This window comes from Gasterosteus aculeatus, chromosome 20, assembly GCF_964276395.1.
Source record: "Gasterosteus aculeatus chromosome 20, fGasAcu3.hap1.1, whole genome shotgun sequence".
Taxonomy (NCBI): domain Eukaryota; kingdom Metazoa; phylum Chordata; class Actinopteri; order Perciformes; family Gasterosteidae; genus Gasterosteus; species Gasterosteus aculeatus.
In genome coordinates this window covers 20,727,170-20,747,340 of record NC_135707.1, presented here as the reverse complement: position 1 = coordinate 20,747,340, position 20,171 = coordinate 20,727,170, and the positions used below count along the sequence as shown (strand labels likewise).

At 46.7% G+C, this 20,171-nt stretch overlaps 2 protein-coding genes across 4 annotated transcripts in view; both read left to right on the top strand.

The window, feature by feature from the left end:
- cdk14 (cyclin dependent kinase 14) overlaps nt 1–13,012 on the top strand; it is a 116,556-nt gene extending 103,544 nt beyond the window's left edge. For 2 of the 3 annotated variants that reach the window (XM_040164537.2, XM_040164538.2), the window contains exon 14: nt 8,854–9,121. The gene's annotated coding sequence lies outside the window, so the exon portion shown is untranslated. Of the gene's footprint in view, nt 1–8,853 lie in introns of all 3 variants that reach the window. The other variant, XM_040164536.2, reaches the window with a different exon arrangement.
- Nucleotides 13,013–14,548: 1,536 nt separating this feature from the next.
- Nucleotides 14,549–18,246, top strand: LOC120810191 (frizzled-1). The gene has a single exon (XM_040164534.2). The coding sequence runs from the start codon at nt 15,198–15,200 to the stop codon at nt 16,848–16,850; it is 1,653 nt and encodes a 550-aa protein (XP_040020468.2). The 5' UTR covers nt 14,549–15,197; the 3' UTR covers nt 16,851–18,246.
- The last annotated feature ends 1,925 nt before the right edge of the window (nt 18,247–20,171 follow it).

Sequence of the window (20,171 nt, the reverse complement as noted above, 5' to 3'; positions counted from 1 at the left end):
AGCGTTACAGAGACCCAAGCACAGAATATGTACAAAGACAGTGTGTTTTACCTGGAAAACAGCTCCTGTCCACTTACATTACCCAACATTTCCTTATTATGCTACTTCAAAATAAAAGCTTTTATAAAACAAATGGTTTTATAACCAGAGCTTTGTTGGCTCCTATTCTTGAATAAAACAAGTGTTTTTAATGCAGGGAGGAACATTGGGAAGTTAAACGAATGGGGGACTTTGTAGGAAGCAAAAATACTTTTAATCGTTGAACATTCAACATCTATCCAGATCTGGTCCTGCTGTTGATTTTCTTCCTGGAAGCGGTCACAAGACAGTGTGACCAATCAGAGAAGGGCACGGGTAGCGAACATGGGTGTGTCTGTGATCATTTCCAAACGGATCCGTCCTCGGGGGCCGACGTGCTGCGGTCGCTCAGCGTAAACACATGAAAACATGTGTGTTTTCATACAAAGACGCGGTATTGTGGATGTAGCCTACAGTGTGGCCAGTGTGAATGGGATCTCTGGTGGTTTGTGGTGGGCCGTGAGGTTCACAGAGATTATTCTCTGCTCATCTACTTCATGTGTGCGTTTGTGTGTTCCAGCGCTGAAACAAAGTGGCTGCTCAAACAGAAGGCACGATTACTGTTGGAAGCCAAAAATATCTTCTAATTGTTTGTGTAAGCAGCCCGAGACTGACTCGTGGGGCTCCCAGCAGGGGGGTGTATATGGACGCAGGGGGAGGGAAGGGGGGAGGCAGCCGTAGATCCATATTGTAAGCTCCTCTTCCATGATGCAGTGTTTAGCTTGGCCGCTATTGGTATAATCCTCAGTTATGGCTTTGACTTCACAGGGAGAAAGTGAAAATATAATATTTCTATTACATTAGAAATGCTCGTCTTAACAGCTCCAGTGCCAGACCCCATGCTTGGAAAATGAATTATACATATGCTTGATTAACCAGCTGAGTCCCTGTGCACAATCCCTGAGCAAACACAAGCCTTTTTTGGAGAAAAAAAATCAGTTTCAGCATCAGCGGGAGCTTCTAAATAATTATGTAAATATGAAACAAATTTTCCAAGCACATTTCCTCCTCTGCAATCCCCTTCCATCATTCTTATGCATGCCCTGTAAATTAACTAAACTATGCAGATCGTTATACTTACACAAAATAGGCTAATTAATACACTTGACAATAGTGTTCTCCAGAGGGGGCGATGCTGAACTAAATCTTCATCACACAGAATTGTAAACTGGAGGCCAAACATCAGCACGTTGCTCTGCTTTCTCACAGACAACGGACGAATGGTTTGCAAAAGAATGGCACGCTTTCATGTCCTCCTGTTTAATCACAATGCAGGCTTTCTGGTTTGGGGAAGTCAAATAGAGAGAACAAAAGCTTGGATCCAGACCAGAATTGCAGTCTTTCATTTGTTTGTGTTTGTATTTTTATCCAAAATCTTATCTGCGACAGAAATAACTACATAGGGCTCCTTTTTCAAACCCAAAGGCCTTCAAATTACAGTTCCCAGCCTTCCAAAAGCCCCAGAACCCGCCGCCCCCCCGAGGCGGACAGAGCCAGAGACTCGCTTTGCTCTGTGCACACTGCTTCTGTGTCAGTGCTGCATTTGAATATGGATTATGGGATGTACAGCTGCTGTTGAGGAGGGGCTGGACTAATTAGAGAGCATGTTATAATTATTCCATCGTGCTCTTCTTCTCTCCTTTAGAAAATGTAATGAGAAGCGAGTATGAATCCACTATCTCTGTGGCTGATTGCAGGGTTGTGTAATGTAGTTATTGCCAGTCTCTCACGTCTCCCCACCATCGAAAATGACTTGGTGCTTGATTGTCGTTTGTTCTGCTCCAGACTATATTCAAATATATATTTGAATAGTTGTTAAAAAAAACTATTTCAATGTGAAAATGAATATTCAAATGTAAAAATTAAAAAAAACGGCAACGCGACTGTTTGCTTTGCCAAGGAAAGTTGGTTCATTTACTTATTTTTGTGTAGGTAATATGCTGTTAAATATGTTTAAACTTAAATAAATGACCTGTACAAGTAGTTATGTCTTATTGTATTCATTATTGACGTGTCTAATGTGCAACCAAAAACACATATATTCAAATATGTGTTTTTTTTTAAGGTAATTCTTGATCCATTCTGACGGCCCAAATACACCTGGAAGGGAACAGCTGTGCTGTCAAGCCACAGAAGCAGCTTTCTTTAAGCCGATATCACCAGGTTGAATGTGTCATTTGACGTTCCCATGATGCTCATCCAAGGTGACATGTCCTAGCATCAGATAAGGCTTCAAGCAGAAGGATTTATTCTGTGCACATCCAATATTTCTTTTAAGTACACTGATGTGGACAGGCAGAAATATGAAGAAGTTTGAGGGACTGTTTGTTATTTCCTGACACGGGTCGACTCAATCTGTCTTTGCCAACTCAGACTTAACTTGAGTCAAGAACAGCTGGTAAGTTGTAACGTCCTCTCTTATGTGAACAATATAAAAGTGTAGAATGTCCAAAGCTGTTTGATCAAATGGGATATCCTGAAGGAAACGGGTTTATCTTCTGAGGTGCATGAACGTCCATGGCAATGTGTTTCTAAACTCTTGGTGTGACTGGTACACCACATTTGGCCAATGACTCTCCCATGAATGCATACGCACGATACGGAAATGCACAATTTTCCTTTTTCAGTTTTGTGCGCTTTCACCTCGTTCCTCACTACGCTTTCCCCAAGATTCAGACATACATAGAAAAATACATGCAACACACACAGATGGGTGCATTTATACAGCTGAAGCCTCTCACTCACCCCCCCACCCTGAATACCTCCAGTTGCCCCCGGTCCCACTCGGTCTCTATTTGCCTATAATCCCATTAGAAAGAGAGAGGAGAACTTACAAAAATAGAATGGAATGTTCGAGCTGATTTCCTCACTAAAAGCAGCGTTACAGCTACAGACAGCAGCCCTGCAGCTGTAACAGAGGAGTACCTGCTGTATAAATGCTCACAGGCCTTTCATATTCTCTACTGGGCGACTGTGGGTGAGCAGGTCGTCCTCCAAACAGAGGGTTGTCGGTTCCATCCCAGGCTCTGCTAACCCGCATGTCCATGTGTCCTTGGGCAAGACACTGAACCCAACATGGCTCCTGTAGCTGTGACTACAGTGTGTGAATGTTAGTTACTGATGGCAGGTGTCACTGTGTGTGGTTCTCCTGTCATCAGTGTGTGAATGGATGTGAATGGGTGAATGATGTCATCAGTGTATGAATGGGTGAATGATGTCATCAGTGTATGAATGGGTGTGAATGGGTGAATGATGTCATGTAGTGTTAAAGCGCATTGAGTGGTCAGAAGACTAAAAAGCGCTGTACAAGTACAGACCATTTACCATTTACCGGGTTCAAGCTTGACTGAATTGGAGTACGACATTGTTGTAACATCTTATACACGTTACATGGTTGTTAAGATGTTGGATTCACAAACCTCGTTGTTCTCGATGTCGATAGTATTTCTACTACACAATTTAAATTGTCATGGTCCATCCGTCTTCACAGCCGCTTATCCTTCATACAGGGGGGCTGGAGTCCATCCCAGCTGACATCGGGCCAGAGAGCAGGTTCACCCTGGACTGGTCACCAGCCAGTCGCAGGGCTACACAACAACCACTCACACTCCTACGGGCAATTTAGTCTCCCCCACCTGGTCCCCAGAGCACGTCTTTGGACTGTGGGAGGAAGCCGGAGAAAGTGGTTGTACTCACAATCTTCTTTCCCCTTAGATTTTGAGTCATCGCTCATCGCCATGTTTACGTCTCATGTTACATGTTACGTTCCTCAGTGCAGAGTCACGGAGGTGAGATCAGTCGTTTACCACAGTCCAATGAGCAGGGTGTCAGCAGACAGCTCAGGGCTCTTTTCTTGGTATGTGCCAGGCGTGTACAGAGACACACGCAGTGTAAAGCCCTGAAACAGTTGTGGGAATGCGGATGAATTTAGTGGAACCTTTTACCATCAGCTGGCTCAACAGTCTAACTGCCCTGAAAGGAGACACACTAACTTGTGATCAAGTTTTCAAAGTGCTTTTTTCTTTTTCCTCATCCAAAGACACAATCAGCCCCAGCTATATCCTTAAAATCCAACAAATATTGTTTGAATTATCCAAACTCGGACTGCGAGTAGCTCATATTAGTTTGAAACCGCATTATAATTGGATGTGATTGCGTAGCGTCCATAGCAGGAGTTAATTATCCAGTGACGGTGGACACGATGCAACGACGCATTGGCTGGTTTTCAATGGTTTTGTAGTTCGAGGAAACCAATTGCAAAAGCAAATCCCATGGCTTCATCACCAGCAGGGAAGATTTTATCACGCTATGTATGAATTAATGACCCGTCCATTGATCCAGGCCAATTGATTGAGTCTGATCAGTCAAACAGTTTACTGTATGTGCCCCTTTAGTTACTTCATCCTTTTTGTTTAAGCCTGTCCCTGTTACACTCTGGTTCTCTCCTCCTTCCATCCCTGTCCTCCACCCTCCTTTCATAAACCCCAGAGAGAGAGGTCAGCCCGGCTCCACACAAGAAAAGCCCAAACAAGGCTTTATAGAATGGGAAGCTGGCTGTGTTTGCAGCTTTGTGGAAGAAGGCGTTCTGTTACCGTGGATAGACACTCGTTACTTCTGGCCACGGCCCCACACAGCAGAACACGGGTCCTGGTGCCACTACATCCATGCTCAGGCTTCAAGGGAAAATCACAAACGGGTATTCTTCATTTTCTCTCCAAAAAGGTTAGGTCAGGGACTGATAAAGAAACATTCTACTGACGGCCTTCACCCATTTCCCATGACCGTTGAGCTTTTACAATCAGAAGGTCGTGAAGCCTGTGGCCTCGTGGAAATAGCTCAACTTTAAAGGAGGGCTTTGGTGTGTCACTGAGATCTTGGACCATGGCCATAGTTCTAAAACAAGGTTTTAAACCCTCGTACTGCTTCACGGCCTCTCAGGGTCAGTTCATTCACGGCTACTCTTCGTACAAAGAATCAGTCCAACCAGAAGATTTTAAATGGCAGGATTTTGGACGTCAACTGAGTGCTGAGTGTCACCTCTCCGGAGGTCCGCCTTCGCCCCAGAAGCGTCTTCTGCTGCAGAGGCTGTTTCAGCAAATGGTCAGGTGGGGGAAAGGGGCGATGTTCCTGCGTCTCAACTGCAGCCAGCAGAAAACGAGGCTCACCACTTCCTGTTTCCTAGGTGGCTCGTTGTTTACAGTGCGTAGCAGCTTTGGAGGTGAGTTTGGAGTTGGAGTGGAGAGAAGATGGGATTGATCATCAGATGACAATCGATGGGAGCTGGGAACTGTGGTCCACACCAACAGAAACAACAATGCCTCAGATTTCATGAAAATTACCTCGTTAAGACTAAACATAACGACAATAGAAAAGGTCACTGATGCAGAGATTTGCAGACGTCAATGCAGATGAGCTGAAATATAAACTCGGACTCTTCAATGCATGCAGGACGTGTGCACCATAAATTGCACCTGCTCTACGACGTGTGTGTGTGTGTGTGTGTGTGTGTCTTGAGAATCGTGTCCCTTTTTTTCTTTAGAGACTCATTTTCATTTACAGGCCGAGAGAACTGCTGCAAACGAACAGAGAAGGAGGACTTGGCGTCAGAGAGCCGGCCGGCCTGCAGACTGTGGCGCCTCATTCCTCTCCTCTTCCATGCCAGTAGTTCTTGGTCGGCCACGAAAAACATGGAAATCATTCTTAGTTATTTGACCTAATTGGACATCTTTAACCTTAAAAACAATATATCAGTCAGCCGTGGAAGAAGCCGTTCAGAATCATGGAGCTCGTTTTAGTTCACGTCCGTGTTGGCGGGCCGCTCAGATGTTGAGCATGAAGTTAGAACAACTTTCCCAGCTGGAGCCTCGGGGGGGGAAGCTGCTGCCCCGGCTGCTCCTCCACACACCCAAACCCTCCAGATCATTCCATTCCAATCACATGGACATCAGGGAAATCAATGGCACGAGTCTCCTTTGGTTCAGTCGTTTGTGTACAGCACCAGTTCATCGTGCTTACTGTGGCCGTGTTTGGTCCTCGCATCTTTCCGTTCTCTGAGGGCCCCCCCCACTCATGTTTACCTCCTTCAATTGACCTTTTGCCCATAATGTTTTAATATGTTTTCAATGTACTCAAACACAATCTGGGTTTGCTCTGCAAACGACCTTTGGACAGCGGCCTTGGACCGGTTCTTTTGGTTCACACCTAAACGAATGCACCAGAGTTTGACTCAAACGGGTTAAATGTTCTCAATGGCAGATTCTCTCATTTGTCTCTGCACCACCGATACAGGACAACGTCTCTATCGCACTACAGAGCTTCTAATAGTTCATTCAGATGCAGAAACCAGGGCCAGCTGGGTTATTTCCCTTTTGAGTGAATCTATTATCAACAATTGTCGTTTTAACATGTTTCTCTGTGACTGGGGTCTTGCTTGTGGCAGGCGAGCCGTGGTGAAGCCCTGTGCTGTTGATGGCGGCTGAGTAAGTTCTCAGGGCGCTGTAGAGGCCGAGGACTGTTGGTTGTGCATGTGGCAGCTCAACATGGACTTGGCCACAGACTGCATTCCTTTAAACGTTACAGTCAAAACAATATCAATATAGTAAGCTAAATGACTTCTAAATTCACCACCATGTAGTAGTCCTACCGAGTCAGGCTCCTCCCCCTCTCAACTGCAACACACACTCACATGCATCCACGTCATGAAGCAGCTTATTAAGCACCTTCTCAGCTTCTTCCAGGGGAAGGGTCAGGTGTCACGACCTCTGGGTCATCTGCTAATGGGGGGGGGGGGGGGGGGCGTGGGTCCGTCAGTCTGCTCCAGTTAAGCCCGTTTGAGAAACCCATTTTTCAGGAATCAAGTTCCGGCACAAAGTAGACAATGTCCACGTTACCCAAGTGCATGTAAATGTGAGTGTGTGTGCAGTTCAGAAATGAGGGAGAACGTTTTGTACTGAGGACTGAAGACAAAACGGATGATAGAAGACGGTACGAGCAGCAGGAGAGCAGAGGTGGAGGCTCAGGGACTATGTTATTTGGGGCTTTGATATGGGCAGAAATGCGTGTTTGGCTGCGGAAGGACACATCAGTCAGATGTCCGCTCATGTGACACGCCATGAACTGTCACGTCCACGGGTCAGCATGCAGCTCTTCACTATTCCCATTACACAATGAAACACGTAGACAGGCCGCGTGGACCTCATCAAAAGGCAACTTTCAGATCCAGTGTGCAGAATGTAACGTTGCCCCTGTGTGTTTGTTGAGGACATTTTTATCCAGAATTATTGCTTTTCATGTTGGAAAAGGCTGCGGCGTAGTTGCTGCCTCTGCCATCCGGTCCTCTTCCTATCGTTGGGTCTTTCCAAACGCAGAGGCGTTTAAGGGTTTATCTTTTTGGGGGGTGGGGGCTCTATTAGAGGACAGCCAGCAGCTGGCCACGCCTGCTAAATCTCCCACACCCACCAGCTCCATCTGCCTCCCAAGCCGCGTCCTGTGACACACACACACACTCGGTGTCCCAACCCGACGTCCCGCTGCTCTTTGACCCCCAGAGAGCGGAAGCCTGCAGCTGTTTTTAGTAAATCAGATCGCTCGTTGCCTGATGGAGGGTTGGATGGTAGCAGCTTGGTCATGTGTGTGTGACCCAAACAGCAGAGCACGGTAGTGTGTTCAGAGCGGGTGGGTCAAACAAACACACCAGCTGACTGCTGTTCATTGGAAGACGGAAAGTAAACGTTCTGTCACATATTTTTATGTCATTGCTTGGTCCAATAAGTCGTTATTACTCGCAAAACTGTTGGTAGGCGAGATGTAGAGTTTCAATATTTTGGCCACTGAGCAAGTCGTGGTATTTAATGAGCGTGAAGTGAGAGTTTTAGTGCTCCATCGACCTGATAGATGACCTGTGACTCATGCAAAACGCTGTGAAACCTTTACTTATTCTAGGATAGATATTTGTAAACCACTGATCCACTGTCATCAGGGCAGCCCGAAAATACCACGACTTTTAAATACCTTCCAAAATATAAGTATATATGAATTAATAAGTATCATTTAAATTGTCCAGCGCTCCAATGGTCCCTTGAATTCATTTTGGACCAACCAAAACATGCGGATGCTTGTGAAAGACCTAAATCGGGATGTTGAGCTTTTATGGAGACAAATGTCACATTTGTTGAGACCTTTGGTTTTAATTGTGCAGGTTATTGTTTTGTTTTTTACCTTTCTGCTTTTGGTAAACATTTAATCCATTTGGCACTTCCATGGTGGCAGGCTTAGGGTGTTGGTCTTCCTCTCCAACATTCATTGGCGTGATGCTACCAAATAGGGTTTGGAATCGGAATTTGATACCTTTAAGGTGACCAAAATAACCCAGTGACCGGTTCACTAATCATGCTGATACGACATCACAGGCACCAGCCAATCACATCCATTCATGCTCACGTCTAAAGAGCGCCAAGCTACAAAAACCAAACTCCGTAGAATGGGGTGTCCCTGCTCCATCTCGCCATCCGTTTGGGGGGCCTTGGCCTAATAAACGTTGAAGACCCCTGTAGTAGAAGATTTTAGTGCCCAGGTCTAGAAAGCATGTATGGGTATGGTAGTGTTACACGTGACGGGTCTCAACAGCAGGGTGAAGATGGCTGAGCGCCTGTGGTTAACATCAATGGTCACACTTCTGGGTCTATTGACGGTAACATGAAATGTGGCCTGTGTTTTTCTACAACGTCACTGAACTGTGTCGCTGACAGATTGTGTGTTTGTATATCTGTGTTTCAGGTGACTGTTGTAAAAAAGACAAAATGAAGACAAGAAATGGAGGATCCAGACCAACGGAAAAGCCCCTGTTCTTTATTTATTATCTTCACAACATGCGTGAGTGTGTGTTTGTGTGTGCTGTGTGCATGAGAAAGAGGCGTAGGTAGGTATTGATATGAATGCATGTGTCCATTATGAATGAAGATTTCAGGCTATTATTTGCAAATCCGATTTTGTTTACTTTTATAAGGTTGTTATCACAGTATAAACAAAAGGACTTAACTATTGGTACATATTGTGTTTGTGTTTGTAACTTGGCTCCTATTTAAGAATGTATATTTGTATGTATGATATACTCATCTAGAAACTATATAATGGATTTAATATCGCTTCATCCTTCCACCACTATTTGGCTCATGCCAAAACGCCACCAATACATAAGAGGAGACATGTGTTTAAGTTCTGCTGGAAAACAACTATTGGGTCGCTGGACTAAAGAAGAATACTCAAGAGTTGCATTTCAACTTCATTACCAGGTTCGTGGAACCAAAGACATTATTATAATAATAGTAATAATCACAATAGTAATAATAATAATGGAGGGCTTTCAGGTGGTGCAACACATCCCTCTGCCGCCATGTTGCAGGTCCTCGGTTCTTTGGTACGTGAGGATGGTTGATGCTATTTAGGAAGTAGAACTCTGCTGAGGGATGAACTCATATTTTAATGACGGGACGTGTGAGTTATTGGGACGGTCCCAGGATGAGCGTGTGGTTATGAAGATAATATTACGTAGTGGAACCTTCCCATAGGCTTACATTTGGAGAGAGAAATCTGTAGGTCAATGGGTAATGTTTCAGGTCAATTATCTTTCCTGTAATAACGCTTCGATGGACTTTATTGAAACCATTACGTCCAGAAAGTTGCAAAATTCACAAATAGCCAAAACCAGAGCTGCTTCCCTTCCCTCAGTAAACAGTCATTTATCTAACAGCCCCAGATTGGCAGGTAGCGTAAGAGGCAACAACCCGTCATCAACGCCAAAGGTCCGGGGATTCTGTAGAACAGTAGAACTATTTGGGCTACAGCTGATGGGCTTTTGTTTTCTGTGCACACCATGATGCGCATGGTTTCTATGATGGATACAGTTAATGGTTTGCATGTTGTGCTTCATCGCACTCTGCTTGTAGCAGCAGGGATTCTGTTCATCTCTCCAGTCGTGTGCCGCGTTACGACTCTCAGAAGACGCATCGTAATGACACATCCAAGCCTTTCAAACATCGGTGATCTCGTGATGATTGATGATGCTAACGGGGCCACATAGCTGACAACCGCTGTCAGTGTCTGACAGAGAGGCGTGTGTGTGCCGGTGTGAACGTATTAATCACGGGCAATAGCTACGCATCGGGCTTCCATCCATGCAAACGAGCTAATGCACAAACGTTAAACACCAAGGTTGTGTGACCTTTTGTTTGTTCCAGCCCACGACAATCCTCCCCTTGACTTCTATCTAATAACGATTAACAGATCTGCAATATTTCATTAGAAACAGATGATCTATGTCAATAAGTTTATCAATCAATTGTTAACATTAAGGTGAAGCGTTTCATATCGGACAAATCAGAAAACGCTTTTCAGTGTGTGTGTGTGTGTGTGTGTGTTTGACTCACGCTCTTATGGGGAGACTTCCCTTTTGCCCTCCATATCTTACACCTTCTAAATGTTTCACAACTTTTTATGACTAACATATGACGTTGTATCATCTGCAAATGAGTTTATACTGTCCTTCTTTTTGATGTTTAGTGTGAAAATATATGACGTATGGTGATGACTGTGAAGTACCATCAATACCAAGGCTTCCTCTTCATCATTCAGTTTGAAATCAACTGAAACAATAATATCGGCCCTGAACTGTTGATGCGGCTCCAAATGGGGCGGCACGGAGGAGTGGCAGCTGGATACTTGTCACACAGTCATATTCAGAGCGTTGACCTTGCCTGCACCTATCTGCTACAGTACAGCAAATCCCTGCAGCGCCTCCAGCTGGTGTTTGCTCTTTGATTTCACAGAATGTCATTTTTTATCTCTGTTAATACATCACTCCGTTCCATCCCGGCCATCCACAGATTACATTACATTACATTACATTACAGGTCATTTAGCAGACGCTTTTATCCAAAGCGACTTACATTACACTTTAAACCCATGGCTTTTTCACATTTTGCCTGGTGAGCAATTAGGGGTTAGGTGTCTTGCTCAGGGACACTTCGACATGGAACATGGGGCAGCCTGGACTCGAACCAACAACCTTGTGCTTCCCAGCACACCTTCTCTAACCCTGCGCCACGACGACCCAGATATTAATAAATTGTCAAAATGCCCACTAAAGCTCAGCTGTAGCTGATATTCTTTAGTTAGCCATGTTGAGAGGGTCCGTCCAGGCAGTGTGTGGTACTTTGATTACCAATATTTTTCTAAAGAGCTTCATTGAAAAGCACTACTGGACCAACACGTGTCAGGTGACACGGCCGGGTGGCTCGGTGCTGGAGGTCAAAGAGGGCAGCTGTATTTCAACCAAAAAACTATCATTGCTGGTAAAAAAACAGCTCGGATGAAACCGTGGAGACTCGCATGAAAACACATTGTGGAAAAAAGGTTTGATGGAAGAGTCTCAGAAAACAAGCAGACAATTTAGTGCAAAAAGGATATGGAACATGCAGCAGGTGAATTAACATCATTCAAGCTTGAAGAGATGAAATTGAGGTTGAAATGAATAACACCAGATGAGCCAATAATTAGCGGACAAGTAATGGATAGAAACACATATAAAACAATTTCAGTTGCATGTGCGTTACATGTGATTAGAAACGGCTCGAGTGCTGAATTTGCATATTGGCCGAGTACATTTTTGCTCAGAATAAAGACTGGATTTGTTTTACGTATCACAATGTGAGGATAGATTAGAGGTGTTCTGGTACCTCCTCCTTCCTCCCAGTACCGATTTCCATACATGAATTTGAATACCGCTGGTTTGATGGTGTATTGGTGACGTTTTGCCACCGTGCAGCAGCAGCTCTGTGTGGCGCTGACGTTGGAACCAGCTCAGAGTGAAGCACCTCTCTCACCTTACACCAATGATGTACGGAGCAGAGCAGCAAGCCACACATGTTCCTCTACTTTATGAATGTAAGTGGATTATCTGAACCTACGCTTTATAGTACAGAGGGAATTAGTCACAGAACTCTAATTCTGTGTTCCAATCCGGTTTCTCCAACCAGAGGCAACATAAGTCATTGTGGCTCGACTCTCCCCAATAGTGTTGCACTTTAAAGAAAGACGCTTTGCTCTACGTTGCAGCCCGTACGGCTCCTCTTATGCACTTAGCTATATGAGGGCTTGAACTGTACATACAAAGGAAACCAGCCCTTCAGCACAGATTGAAGCGCTGCACATCCCCAGGCTGTGGTTGTGGCTGACGGGTGGGTAACGGCAGAAAGCGACAGAAGCGGTTTAATACACGGAGCTGTGTGCACATTGCCCCGTGTCTTGTGCTTTAGGGATGCAGACCGTATTGGCAGCTGGATCATTATTTTCGGCACGTTTCTCCTTGCATACTTTCGGCGTGGCTCACATCGCTTTGTTTGCCCCTCAACACTTTCTGCGGAGCTTTGTGGGACTTCGGCCTTGTAGAAAAGAAGATCTCTTCAAGCTTGAATGTTCTTCATGTCAATAAAGTTCACGTAGAAGAGCAATTAGGCATGATTTCAATAAACATGTCAAAGGGAAATATGGAAAACCTCCTTTGAAGTAAAATAGTGATGCTTCTTCTCTTCCCTTAATGCTATTAAATAAATATCCTATATGAATAAACATATGAGGCATCTATTTTCAGCATTGTTTATTGTGCCATCGGAAGGAAACACACAGGTTTGATCCAACTTGCTTCCTCGCTGTGCTCAACAATGAATCTCTGTTTCTCTCATCGTCCTTCATCTTATTGTCTTTCGTACGCTGCACTGAAACACACATGGTTTCCCACAGTGAAACAATATAGTACACAGTAGAATAGCTGTTGCGTTATTTGCTACAACCTGTATGTAATGTTATTATGGAAGATGTAATGTCCTTCTGTAAATGTTGTTCAATGTGGTTTTACCTGAAATAAAATGTATTAATGCTTCCGATGTGTCCGTAGAGCTCTGTCTTTGTGGCTGTATGAATAATAGTTCTTTACTGTATATCCTTAATTGAGCAAGTGATCACTCTATGAGTCATGTCAGCAATTCCATTCATTTCATTCTGTGTAGCCAAAAATCACAGAAAAAAGGAGAGAAACGGATGAAGCCTTTGGGGAGGAGGATCCCTGTCGCAGGATGGACAGGATGATATCATGTGTACAAGATGAGCCCGACACAATTCATACGACAGAAAGGACCCAGATACTGAGGTTAACTCGTCATTAACTCGTCATCATAACAATGTGATTTGCTTTATTTGTTGGTCGTAAATAATGTTTCCATGTCGTCCAGTCAGGCTTACATACCTTCATCGGGTCGGCTTAATGCATTGAGCAAAAACAACCGCATGTCGACAAAATCAGCGTATTGTTGTTTTTTTTAAGAACATATATAAGATTTGTCCGTGCGTTCACCTTCAGTAGACTGGACTATTGTTACCGGGGGCGACGTGGGCGTCACACCGCCCCAGGGCAGCGCGTTGACCAGTCAGAGGCCTTCTTTAACATTTGGATCCACCAATGTTCCCAGTTGGACACGTGGAACCAAATGATACTGGTTCCATGTGTAACTGTCTGAGGTAAGTATAGTTTACTACGGTGGGCTGCTATCAGATATATACACGTATATCTACACAGCAGAGAAAGAACAATCAATAACGACACTGGAATTAGTGTGAGTATATTAGAGTTTTTTAAATATTTTAGTGCACCTTCCTCCAGAAATCAGACAAAGGATTTACATTTCGGTGCCGGTGCTGATTCTTGTGCTCCATAACGGCTGCGTCTGCGAGCTGAGTGGGCCGGAGCCGTGGTGTGCGTCTCCTCCTCTGCCCCAGAAGACGATAGTCGCTGGCAGCGTCTGCAGGGCCTTCTGTGACCTTTAGTGTCGGCCGTGTTGTGACAGACAGGATGTGGACCTGCGGGTCGGATGTGATGGTACTCCGGGCCGGACGCGGCCTTGGGCTCGACATGTCCGGGCTCGACTGATTGACATTTAACAACACCTCAAACAAGTGGCTGATTATTGACTTTTGGTTTTAGAGTAAATTGAACGTGTTGTGTGAAGCTTTGAATATGGGCGGGGCTGGCGATGGGGGCGGGGCCCCGTCGGCCTACAGCCGCCCCTGATTGTAACGTACGTTGATCACATGACTCCTGCTCGGAGGTCTTTGCACTCACTGGCTTCCTGTACAACAAAGACATTATTTTAAAACCCTTCTGCTGGTTTATAAAGCTGAGATATTTGTAACAAACCCTCCGGAAGCTGAAGGTGCTGTTTAATTAAACCTGATTCAAGATGTTCATCAACTTCCTCCATTTCACTGCTGCATTCTACTGTTTTTATTCTTAAACTGCATTGCAACTTTTATTCTATTTTTAACTTTGTTATTGTTTTTAATGTTTCGATCAATGTTCTTGTCTAAAAATATCATTACTCTTATGTTTGTTGAGAGAGAGAGAGAGAGAGAGAGAGAGAGAGAGAGAGAGAGAGAGAGAGAGAGAGAGAGTGCACACGTCTCCAGTGCAGACGTGTGTATCTAACTGGATAAATCCCGTTGTAGTGAGACTAATAAAGCGGATGTTTGATGATTTGATTAACTAGCTACCGTGTATTGTGGTGAAATATTTGTCACAATGCTGATTTTTTCATCACCGAATTTAAATATCTAATAGGACATTGAACCTGAATGATTACTGAACTACCAGCTGTAGTTTAGTGAGCTCCGTTTCCTTCGTTCTGTTCGTTGCCTGGATTCTACAGAGCGCCTCTCCAGAGGCTTTTATGTTGAAGGTCTGGACTCGGAAGTGCTCGTGCGCGGCGCGCGCTTGACTCGCAGAGCCGAGAGGAAGCGGATCGGCGGCGCGCGGCAGACGGACGCTGCGTCGGACAGAGGAGCACTGCGGCGGACCCGGTGCTGCGGGACCACGGCGCGTTTTGTACCGGAGGGAACCGCCTCGTCATCGGAACCAGCTTTCGGCCCGCGTGCTCGTGTGGCCTCGCGCCGGAGGGAACGAAGCGCGGACTCCGGCTGGAAGAAGCCGCGCTCCGCCCGCAGAGGAGCGGCAACAAAGAGCGCGGCTCGCGCAACTTGGCGAAGTGCGGCACAAAGTGCGCTCCGCTGCCGCCATGAGCCCCCGCGGGCTGACGCCGCTGCTCGCCCTCCTCGTCCTCGTCCTCGGCGGGGCGGTTCCGCGCGTCGGCGGGCAGTACGGCGGCGGGGACCGGGGGATGTCCGTGCCGGAGCACGGCTTCTGCCAGCCGATCTCCATCCCGCTGTGCACGGACATCGCGTACAACGAGACCATCATGCCCAACCTGCTGGGTCACACCAACCAGGAGGACGCGGGCCTGGAGGTCCACCAGTTCTACCCGCTGGTCAAGGTCCAGTGCTCCCCGGATTTAAAGTTCTTCCTCTGCTCCATGTACGCGCCCGTGTGCACGGTGATGGAGCAGGCGCTGCCCCCGTGCCGCTCTCTGTGCGAGCGCGCGCGCCAGGGCTGCGAGGCGCTCATGAACAAGTTCGGCTTCCAGTGGCCCGACAGCCTCGCGTGCGAGACCTTCCCGGTCCACGGCGCCGGGGAGCTGTGCGTGGGCCAAAACATGTCGGACCGCGCCGAACCGGCCGGCCCCGGTCTCGGCCCGGACCCCACCGTGCGCCCCGACCGCGCGGCCGCTCAGCCGAGGTGCCCGCCGTCGCTCAGCGTGCCTCACTACCTGAAATACCGCTTCCTGGGCCTGGACGACTGCGGCGCTCCGTGCGAGCCCTCGCGGTCCCACGGGATGATGTACTTCAGCGAGGAGGAGCTCAGGTTCTCCCGCATCTGGATCGGCATCTGGTCGGTGTTGTGCTGCGCCTCCACCTTATTTACGGTGCTGACCTACCTGGTGGACATGAAGCGCTTCAGCTACCCGGAGCGGCCCATCGTGTTCCTGTCGGGCTGCTACACCATGGTGTCCGTCGCCTACATGGCCGGGTTCCTGCTGGAGGACAAGGTGGTGTGCAACGACCTCTTCGACAACGACATGAGGACCGTGGTGCAGGGCACGAAGAAGGAGGGCTGCACCATCCTCTTCATGATGCTCTACTTCTTCAGCATGGCCAGCTCCATCTGGTGGGTCATCCTGGCCCTCACCTGGTTCCTGGCGGCGGGGATGAAGTGGGGCCACGAGGCCATCGAAGCGAACTCTCAGTACTTCCACCTGGCGGCCTGGGCCGTGCCCGCCATCAAGACCATCACCATCCTGGCCGTGGGGCAGGTGGACGGAGACGTCCTGAGCGGGGTTTGCTTCGTGGGCATCAACAGCGTGGACGCGCTGCGGGGCTTCGTCCTGGCGCCGCTGTTCGTCTACCTCTTCATCGGGACCTCTTTCCTCCTGGCGGGCTTCGTGTCCCTGTTTCGCATCCGCACCATCATGAAGCACGACGGCACCAAGACGGAGAAGCTGGAGAAGCTGATGGTGCGTATCGGGATCTTCAGCGTGCTGTACACCGTGCCGGCCACCATCGTCATCGCCTGTTACTTCTACGAGCAGGCCTTCCGGGAGCAGTGGGAGAGGACGTGGGTGGGCCAGACGTGCAAGGCGTTCGCCGTGCAGTGTCCTGCCCAGAGCCACCCCAACGCCAGTCCCGACTTCACCGTCTTCATGATCAAGTACCTCATGACGCTGATCGTGGGCATCACCTCCGGCTTCTGGATCTGGTCCGGGAAGACCCTCAACTCGTGGCGGAGGTTTTACACGAGGTTGGCCAACAGTAAACAGGGCGAGACCACGGTGTGATGCGGTCTAGACCCCCAACAGGACGAGGTCCGTCCCCGACTCCCCCCAAGCCAATGAGAAACCACTCCACATTATTTTCTTACAGAAGATACTTGGTCCGTTTTTTTTTTATGTACATATACATTTGTGAGATTTTTGTAAGAATATATTTGTATTTAAATATTTTTGTAACATTTTTTTTTTGTAAAAACAACTTCTTTCACACTTTGGACTTGATGGAGTTGTACTCACAAGGAGCCGGCTGACCTGTGACCTCACTGCGCACACAGTGGCTCCATTCTAAGCAGAGTCCCGTGAAACCCAAGTGCTTTCGTGTCCCCCCCCTCCCCCCCTCCTCCCCCTGACTCTCCTTTGTGTCGGCGTGGGGGGCCGCAGTGCGGGACCACGGATGCTTGTTGCCTGTAGCTCGGCGCGACGGTTCTATCATTCCGTTCCAAAAGAATCCCGCGTGGTCCTGCCGGGGCAAAGGGGTCAAAGGGGCACGCGGGTTTGTGCGTTGTATTTGGACTTGTGTGTCATTTGTGTCTTGCTGTTCCTGGAGAGTCGTCTTCTTATTGAGCCGCATGTTCAGCAGAGTTACTTAAACTGACAGTTCTCCCTGAAATATCCAATCTACATTTAATAAGCTGTAAACATGTTGCCAACATACAACAATCAGTGTCTCATACAATCGGCAACTCACACCAAAACAATCCAGAAAGCCGGAAGCCGACAGGTGGAAGGTGAGTTCAGTCGTTTGGACCTCGGGTTTAATTTAAAAGGCCGATGTAAGATTAATGAAATGCCTCCAACCTCCAAGGGAACGTAGGACAGCGAACGCACCGCGATGCGTTTCATTGTGTCATTGTTGTATCAAAGGGATGTAATACATTTAATAATTACTGCAACATTTGTATTCTATCTACAGCCGATAGCCGGGGTCACAGGTCAAGCACATATCAGGAATGTTTGTAACAAAGCTTATTTTTGATTCATTGAGAAACAAACCGTTTAACTCAACGTACAGCTTGAATGTGTCACTGATGGTTGTTGGGTTGCTCCTGCGAAGCAAAAAGGGGGGCTGAGCAGCTTCCAGTACCTGGAGGGGCCCCTGGGGGGCCCGTGAGGGGAGGAGGCCTGTGAGGAGAGGAGGCCCCATGAGGGGGCCCCGTGGGGGGGGAGGCCCCGTGAGGGGGAGGAGGCCCCGTGAGGAGCGGCTGCTGTCAGTGCACATCAGGACGTGTTGTCATAATAATACTTTGTGCTTTCTACAATTGTTGCAGCTTTGAAGTAATTTCCTTTTTGCATTTGCTACAAAGAGAACTTTTATATTTATAGAAAAAAGCATCTTCTATCTCCACTACATTGATCGATTGCTTTATGAGAATAAAAACAATCTCACCAATGCGACTGTAAAGCTGTTGTAAAATGTCTTTTTTCCCTTTAATTGGGTGAAGAGAGTGTTAGAAGTCTCTCTTCTCTCTCGCAGCCGTTGTCCTCTGTTGGTGGACTCACCTGTCCTCACTGGACACAACGGCTCAATGTTGTGCTTTGTAGCTGAAAAGATGGAGGGAAGCAGCACGAAGGGGAAATGCTGAACTAGACAGACGCTCAATAGAAGTCACTAATTATTATAAAGTGAGCTTTGTGCAGGAGGACCGTGTTCTGCCGACCGGGGGAGGGGGGGGGGTTATCCACAGACCATCATGCAGTGGACATTTGACCCTCTGAAAAGTCTCCTGAGTAAAAGCCACCCAGTGTCCTGTCCTCTGTCCTCAGAGCAGTCTCTGTCCTCGCTGTGTGGTCACTGTGGTGACATATTCTGCATCGAGGCTGCAGTTATGGATTATTGGTCCAATGATCATTGAGTCATCAGATAAACCTTTGCTTCATTCATGAGCAATAGAACCTCCAGAGAATAGAAAAGAGGGAATAAGTAAATGTTTCTAGAGTCAACATCCACCCAAACTACAGCATTCAGTGCGTCCGTGATCAGTGTTTGTCAGTCAAACTTCAAACGGATTTTTATACTGTAGATAGTGTGCTTTTCAGATAATATCATTCAAATTAAGTAAAGTATTTCAAAACTAGTTTCTATTTCATATTCAACAAACTTGATTTATTCCTTTTTTTCAGCAAAAAATACATTTTAAAGCATTTTTGAACAATAGAAGTTGCCTTTGACCAATGGTGTATCTGCTCAATGCAAACTGCTTTATATGTTACTTACCAGCAGGATGGGCCAGTAACGCTATATATGATTCAAGAGGTGCAGGATTATTCAAATAATGAATGTACTTTATATATATATATATCTTTAGATATCATGCCAGTCATCAGTTGGTCAATGTTCCCAGTATTTCAATAGATTCCAGAGCTTCTCTCAATGAGAGAAACGGATATACAAGCGTCAGGCTGAGCGTGGCTCAAAACAATGAACAAATCATCTACAAAATGTTCAAACTTACTTACAGACAAAATAACAAAAGCAACACACAAAACAGGAGAAAAGCAGATAAACAAACAAGCTGCTCGGCCTGGTTGTGAGCTGCAGAAGAGAGAGAAACCGGCTGGATTCAAACAGTCAAAGAAACGGCCTCCTCGGCACTATGCCTTCTACTGCTCGGTGGAAAAAATCATGGCGTCACGGAGAGATGGCGAGCAGAATTCAAGAGGAAAGTAAAACCGCTCTGATCAGAGGATCCGACTCCACGTTCACTAACGACAGCATGTTCGCTCATGATGCGTCCAACTGTGTGCACCCAGCACCCTGACTTGGACCTGGACAGGTAAGGTCATATACTCTGTACACACATATATATATATATGTATTATTTTAGAAAGAGAAACTACACTTTATGTATTATAATGCAATTAATTCCAAACAAAGGCGGTTCAAACCCTTGACTGAAGAAGGCCATGTTGGAAATGATTGCTGAGCTCCTTCTGCCTCGTGGTCCTGTGTGGACCTGGAACACCTCACCAGACCCGGTGTGACGCCGAGGAAGTGAGAATGCTGTTCCAACACAAAACCAGCTGAGCTCACGTCCGCAGAGACGACGTTAAAGGACCATAGTCAAGCTCACTGCTAAATGCTGCATTTAAATGCCATGTGAACATCATTCAGTGATGCAGTAATGTTAATGGAGCGTGATGAGAAGTGCTGGATGGTAAGAAGTATAAAGTATCATCACATGGAAATAGCACAAGTACACTGGATATGTTACCAAAGGAATATTTGAGCCTAAAATGACTCATTAGTGACACCGTGTTCCTTTGAACATGCCAGCGCACCCAACCTGAGCCTTTGAGCCTATGAACAGGACCTGCGCCCCCCCAAAG